The sequence below is a fragment of the Rattus norvegicus genome, chromosome X, assembly GCF_036323735.1.
Source record: "Rattus norvegicus strain BN/NHsdMcwi chromosome X, GRCr8, whole genome shotgun sequence".
Taxonomy (NCBI): Eukaryota; Metazoa; Chordata; class Mammalia; order Rodentia; family Muridae; genus Rattus; species Rattus norvegicus.
This window is the reverse complement of record NC_086039.1, coordinates 120,288,640-120,296,307: the sequence shown is the minus strand read 5'-3', so window position 1 is coordinate 120,296,307 and position 7,668 is coordinate 120,288,640. Positions and strand designations below refer to the sequence as shown.

General features: G+C 40.4%; 1 protein-coding gene across 1 annotated transcript in view; it reads right to left on the bottom strand.

Annotated features, from left to right (window-relative positions):
• Positions 1–1,530: 1,530 nt before the first annotated feature.
• Il13ra1 (interleukin 13 receptor subunit alpha 1) overlaps positions 1,531–7,668 on the bottom strand; it is an 81,108-nt gene continuing 74,970 nt past the window's right edge. The window contains exon 11 of the mRNA XM_063279821.1: positions 1,531–1,554. Coding sequence (XP_063135891.1) covers positions 1,546–1,554 — 9 coding nt within the window. The 3' untranslated portion in view covers positions 1,531–1,545. The remainder of the gene's footprint in view (positions 1,555–7,668) is intronic.

Genomic DNA, 7,668 nt, shown 5'->3' with positions numbered 1-7,668 from the left:
TTATTGGAGGCATTTGTAACTGGGGACCAGCTTTGAGGTTTCAAGAGCCACAAGCTTGCCGCTTGTGGATCATATATAAGCCCTCAGCTACAAATTCAGCACCATGCCTGCCTGCCTATTGCTGCCCTCCCACCTCCGCTGGTCATGTACTCACCTGAAACCGTAAGCAAGCCCCCAATTAATTTTTTTCTTTTACAAGTTGCCTTGGTCATTGTGGTTGTTTGAATAAGGATGGCACCCAAAGGCTCATATATTAGAATGCTTAGCCATTAGGGAGTGGTACTATTTGAGAAAGATTGGGATATGTGGCCCTTTTGAAGGAGGTATGTCACCTGGTTTGGGTTTTGAGGTTTCAAAAGCCCATGCTAGGTTTCTCTCTCTCTCTCTCTCTCTCTCTCTCTCTGCAGATCAAAATGTATCTCTCAGCTCCTTCTCCAGCACTGTGCCCGCCTGCATGCCACCATGCTCCCATCATGATGGTAATGAAATAAACCTCTGAAACTGTAAAGCAGTCCCAATTAAATGTTTTATAACAGTTGCCATGGCCATGTGTCTCTTCACAGCAATAAAACCCTAACTAAGACACATTGCTCACTTCACACAGTTAGGGTAAGGCTGGCAACAGCTTGTGGGTTTTTCCCCAGACTTTTTTTTCTGTATCTCAGTACTATGACACCTGAATCTGGTCTCTAAAAGCAGAACCTTCTTCTGCCTTTGAATTAGCTTCATTATTAGATCTGGCAGTCTGCAGTGGGTCCTGGTGGCATCAAAATAGGTAAAGACTAGATATCAGAACATTGATTTGTTTGATGCTGATGATACAAAAATTCCCAGGTTAGATTACCAGAAGAAAACCAGGATTTCTTCATGTGAGGCTGGGAGAAGCTAAAGTGGCTTAAATTTTATAGAAAATATGTCTTATTTCTGGCTCAGATTGAAATCCGGGGACTAGTAGAAAGGGTTTGCAATAATAAGGATGCTGAGGACTCTAAAAGGGCCATATTTAGTTTCCTACCTTAAAAATTAAACTTCATGCCTTAAGCTGAATGCTGATGGGCACTTCTTACTCGGCCTTTGATTTCACCTGAAGCCAAAGCTACCATAGGGATGCTTATGGGAGCCCTGCCCATGGTAATCTGATGTCTTCAGGGCAATATCACAAGTGATAATATTCAGAAAATCAATTTACTTTTCGAAAAATAAAAACTGAGGTTTTCATCAGTATATCACATTGGTGAAAATTCTGAAGATTTTCTTGGGAGGGATGATCTCAGGGTAACAAGATGTACAAAGGAATGAAACACGAGGAAAGTGATGTAGTACTGGGGCAACATAAGCCAGCACTGATAAAAGGAAATGTGACCTCTAAGAATATAGATAAGAACTCTATTCTGATTAATTATGAGATGTTAAAAAACATTTTATGTTTGTGTGCATCTATGTGGGGGGGGTACCTGAAGAAGAGTGCAGATGTCCTCAAAAGTCACAGGTATTGGAGACCCCAGAACTGGAGTTACAGTCAGTTGTGGTTGCTGGAAATTGAACTCAAGTCACCTGGAATACCAGGAAGCACGCTTTAACCACTGTGCTTTGGCTCTAGCCCCTCTAGTCTGCTTTTACGTCATTTTTTGGGGGGGTTCTTTTTTTTTTCCGGAGCTGGGGACCGAACCCAGGGCCTTGCGCTTCCTAGGTAAGCGCTCTACCACTGAGCTAAATCCCCAGCTCTAGTCTGCTTTTAAAAAGCAAACTGTTGTGCAGTACGGAAAGTCATCGGGAAGGGCATAAAAAGAATTCAAGTTTTCTAAGAATCTTGTATTATATGAGAAGTCACTTTGGCATTATTATCTGATAGGGTAGCATTTAATGCAATGTTCACTATTACTATAATAGCAAAAGGATATAGATTTCTAAACAAGCAGAGGGGAATGTTTTTGGAAAATTAACAACAGATCCTGACAATCCTTGAGTCATTCATTTGTTTATTTTAGTGCACATGCAAAGCTAAGCATGCAGTCAACTGCAGAATTATACCCACAGCTCCATTTCTCGTTCTTTGTTGGGATAGGAAAGAGAGAGCGATGTGAGTGGATGAATAAAAGAAGAGATACAGATACTTTGAACTGCACGACTCTTAACATAAGATAAGCAGTGTACAGAACATGCTAACCAACTACTGCAGCATACACTTCCAGAACATTTACAGAACTTGACCAAAGACCAACAATTTTGAATAATCGAGTTCTGATCATAATGCAAATAAATTTTGAATTACACTTATAACAGAAAGTTCACTAGAACATCTTGGTATAGTTGGAAACTAAGACATACATTCAGAAATAACTGATGAGTTAAGGAATAATAGTAGAATTGTAAATATGTTTAACCTAACAATAATCAAAACTTGAGGAAAGCACTTAAAGTGGGGCTTAGGTAGAGGAAGTCTTTAACAATGATGCCCTGCCAAAACCTATAATGTAGGCATCCATCTCAGTATGTACAAAGAAGAAAAAGAAAGAAAGAAAAAGAAAATCAAAGCCTATTTAAGAGAAATAGAAAGTAATAAAATACAAAGAAACCAAAATAACAAAAATGTCCTCCATTTGGGCCAGTGAACTGGGCTGGTGGGTAAGGGTACTGCCACCAAGCCTGGTGATCTATGTGATACAACTGAATACCTACGTGCAAAATCACCATCACCACCACCACCACCACCACCACCACCATCATCATCATCATCATACAATTATAACAATATATTGATATTAACAATAAAAAATCGCCATAATAAATTGTTGTTATTATTATTATTATTTGGAACATGACTTCACACCATGTACAAAATTCAACTGAAAATGGGTCATATATCATATATCTATGTATGAGCAAAAGTTATAACACTTCTAGAAGAAACCACAGAAGTAAATATTTGTGGCATTGAGTTAGACAAAACAATTATAGATATGACACCAAAGTATAAATAACAAAAACTTTTGCATAACTCAGGTCACAATCAGGAAAAGTAAAAGTCAATCCACAAATAAAGAGAACACATGCAAATCATGTATTTCATAAGGGATTTTATCTAGAATTTATAAAATATATCACAGCTCAATAACAGAAAGATGAGTAATCCAATTTAAAACTTGGCAAAACGTTGAGTAGGTATTTCTCCAGAGATGACATACAAATGACCAGTAACTACTTGAGAGGATGTACTGCATCACTAGCCATCAGGGAAATGGAAATCCAAACATCACGAGGTACTACTTTATGCCTACTGGGATGGCTCTAATAAAAAACAAGTATTTGCAAACATATGGAGAAATTAATGCTAATGGAATAGAAAATGACAGACTTACTTCAGAAGACAGTCTGAAATTTCCTCAGAGTTAAGCATAGAAATACCGTATGATGTAGCAGTCAGACTCTTGGGTAAATACCCACCACACATACACACACACATACCACATTCACATATGCACACATTCACTCACATACACACACAATTTGTATAATATCATTCATAGCAGCATATTAATATTAGCTCCCAAATGAAACTCCAATTCCAAATCAAAAGACAACAGGAACGAAGTGCTGACTTATACCATAATAAAGATGACTCTCCTCTCACAAGGAAGCAAAGAGAGAGGGGAAGGAGCACGGCTCCATGAACACACCTCCAATGGCCTACCTTCTTTCCAGTAGGCCATACCTACTAAATGTTCCACCCTCTCTCAATGATGCCCTAGGCCAAGGACCAGCTTTTAATTCATGGTCTTTGGAAGGCATTCAAACCCAAACTACAGCATTACATGACTCAATCTGAAAAACATCCCTAAACCCAAACACTTTTGTATATGGGGAGATTTGCATAGTGAAAGTGTGTCATTGAAGAATAAGCCTAAAGCTCTTGTGCTGTATGCCCTGGTAAATAGAACTTGCTCAAGTTGCACTCTTCTAGCTGGTTTTTTGTTTGTTTGTTTGTTTGTTTGTTTGTTTTTTGTTTTGTTTTGTTTTGTTTTTGATATATTCTTTACTTACATTTCAAATGTTATCTCCTTTCCCAATTTCCCATCTGGAGTCCCCCTCTCCCTTCCCACCTCCCCCTGCTTCTATGAGAGTGTTCCTCCACCCACCCACTCCCTCCCATCTCCCCAACCTGGCATTCTCCTGCATTGAACCTTGAGGCGTTGAGCCTTCACAGGGCCAAGGGCCTCTCCTCTCATTGATGCCCGATAAGGCCATCCTCTTCTAGCAGGATTTTTAAGTCTGGTCAAGCTCTAGGAATGATGGCAGGATGTCCAGGACTGCAGCGGGAGAGGTGGCTCAGTGGTTAAGCATGCACTGCTATTCCCAAGGACATAAATTTGGATCCAAGTACCCCCATTAGGTAACTTACAGCCTACCTGTAACTCCAGCTCCAGTAACTCTGATGCCCTCTTCTGGCCAATAAGGGCATTGCACTCATGTGCACAAACCCACACAGAAACACATCAATTAGGGGGAAAAAACCTTTTTAAAATTTACAAAAGAATTTCCAGGTAAGAGGAAGTGTATGTTTCAGAGGGAGCACAGGCAGCCATATATGGCTGAGAGTTATATTAAAGCCCTCATTAAGAGCCTGATTTTAGAACTCTTATTTTACCAGTTCTTCCTGCCCCTGGTCTTTGAACAACAGGAGTACACAGTAGAGGGGGACCAAGTAAAGTCTAACTAAATCCACATGGTGCGCCCTTTAGAAGATATAGACTAGGCCGTTTCCTTGGCCCACCTGAATAAACTGGGATGGCAGAAGCATACGTAGCCCCTTGGGATTTATTTCCTATGAAATCACCAGAAACTTCAAAAATTCCCATTCATATTGCTGGGAGGTGTTTAGGTACCCAGAACCCATCAAAAAGCCAGGCAGAGGTGGCAGCTACATATAATCCCAGCACTAAGGAGACAGAGGTAGAGATCTCTGAGGCAAGATGCCTAACTAAACCAGTCAAAGCAGCAAAATCTGGCTTTAGCAAGAGCCTGCTTAAAACGAAATATAGTGGAGAGTTAATGGAAAAAGATACAGAATGTCAACTTTGGCCTCCATATACACATGCACACATATTCACACACACACATTAAATTTTGCAACCATATGCTTGTGACATGTCACACACACATGTACACACTCACACATGCAAACACCCCTCCGCTCATAGATTTGGATACATCAGTTCCCTCATCTGTAAAACAGAGACATTAACAATAGCATATACCTCCTTGGATTATCATAAGAGCCAAGTGAGATTATAGAGATGAAAACAGTATGAAAAGGCCGACAGTAATCAGAACTACAAGGCTATAGATGAATAAATAAAATGCATGTACGACATTTTAGTATGGACTATTTAAAATACTAGGTAATTAAAATTGGCAAACCTCTGGGATAGGCAAAAACAAAACAAAACAAATAAACAAAAAAATCCCGGTACTTTTAGCCTTCCATTTTGAGCCCTGTACCTGTCCCATGATAATGCCCTAAAGAAAAATTATTCAGTGGCCTCTTGCTACGTATTTACCTTATCCAGCCCACCTGTAAATGGCGACAAAAACAATAGATGCTGTATGCTGAAGGCTTATTGCATTTTAGGTACTAGGATTCACAAGCTCATCTTCATATTGAATGGTTATTTGGGGGTCGGGGGATGCATGTTGGTGACTCTGATCCTCAGCTTTTAAAATCTCCAACTATAAAGCAAATCCTGATGTAGAAACCGAAATGATTCTTGTTGGAATTTCTGTTCTCAGGACTGAAATTGTGCAGCAGAGTCTGGTTGCCATGACTATGTCTGTGCATATAAAGGATGAAGGATAAGGGCTGCAAAACAACAGAAGCTACGGCCCTAGCTCTGAGGCAGTGGCTAGATGTCTCCCGATGATTGATCCCAGCCTCCCCTGAGGCACCAAGTCTATTCATTCGTCTTTTACAATTATTTCTCTAGGATACAGCAGCTGTCATTCAAATCCAGGCAATCTCTTTGCAATGCTCCAGTGACATTTAAGGGAGCAGACAGAGCAGCTCGTCAAATGCCTGGGCAGTCTTACATGCCCTTCCTCTCAGCTAACCATTTTTTCATAAAGCAGCGCTCATCTCTTTGGCTTGCTGCCCTTTGCATCCATACAACTGGAGATTGTGGGGTCGTTTGCCAGGTCTAGAAATGTCAGCTGAGCAGTCTCATACCACCTCCCCTCACACCCATTCTGCCACCATGGTCACCTCACAATAGAATGATTGGATTGTCTAAAAGCACTTCCAAGTGTCATGACAGTAGACAGAATCGGGTTTCTTCTGGGCTGGATCCACAATACTGAGTTCTGGACCTGGCAGATGCTCAGTCAATCTCACTTAAAAAAATGAAAGAATGAGAGATGAGTGAGTGAGAGAGAAGCAGAGCAGAAGGAAGGTGACATTCTCAACCTACAGAAGAGAAAGGTTGTTATAACTTTCGATTTCAAAAGTAATTTCAAAGTTACCTTAGAGCTTCAAGAAGTGAACAACGAATTTCCGTGTGTCTGTCCAGACCTTACCAATCTTGAGCAATCTGACAAGTTTATCACTCCATCTCCTCACTCACTTATTAAGGTTTTATTCAGAGCGGTGTGTAGGCAAGTTTCATATATCATGCCACTTAGTCTTCTGCCTATTTGCATATTTCCTAAGTCATGGGATATGATTGTAGATAACACCAGTATCATGATCAACTACAGGAAATTTAGCAGTTACAATCTCCAGCCCTTCCTCCAATTTCAGTTGTTCCAGGCAGGGGAGTGTTCAGTTTGGTTCTCCAGGGCAGAAGGAAGAAGATTAATGGGCAAACATATGAGGAACATGATGGATTGATCGTCAAAATTAAAGTTAATACTGAATGTATTAGCTTTTGTTTAAAAAAATATTCTTTTCTTTCTACTGAGACAGGGACTGGATAATTGCTTGCGTGTGGTGGAGCACACCTGAAACCCAGCACCAAGGAGGCTTGGGTAAAAGGATCAAGAGTTTAAGGTCAGTCTGGACTATGCAGCAAGACTGTAGAGAGATGAGGGGGTTTCTTATATGTATGAGCTATGGAAAAGGTTTCTTTCTGTGTGTGTACTTCTGCCGACTAGAGGATGTGTAAGAGATCTAATAAGTTCAATTCTTTTTTTAAAAGACTTATTCATTTATTATATATACGTACACTGTAGCTGTCTCAGATACACCAAAAGAGGATATCAAATCTCATTACAGATGGTTGTGAGCCACCATGTGGTTGCTGGGATTTGAATTCAGGACCTCTGGAGGAGCAGTCAGTGCTCTTAACTGTTGAGCCATCTCTCCAGCCCATAAGCTCAATTCTTTTAGTCCTTGTTTTGCTAACCATTTCTAACGCTAGGGTGGGTCCTTGAACACCTGAAGTCACACCTTTTGCCATGACACTGTACGGTATTGAAACAACCTCAGTATTCTATCAGCCTGGCAGCAATTCTCTAGCTCCTTCTATAAACAGGTGAGAAGAGTGGCATATATTATGTGCTTACTGGGAACTAGACTTTTATTTAAATGCTTCTCCAGTGGTAACTCAAAAAATACCCTCTAAAGATGTAAACTGTTATTTTGCTGGTGCTGGGGATAGAACCGGGGGGGGGGGGGTC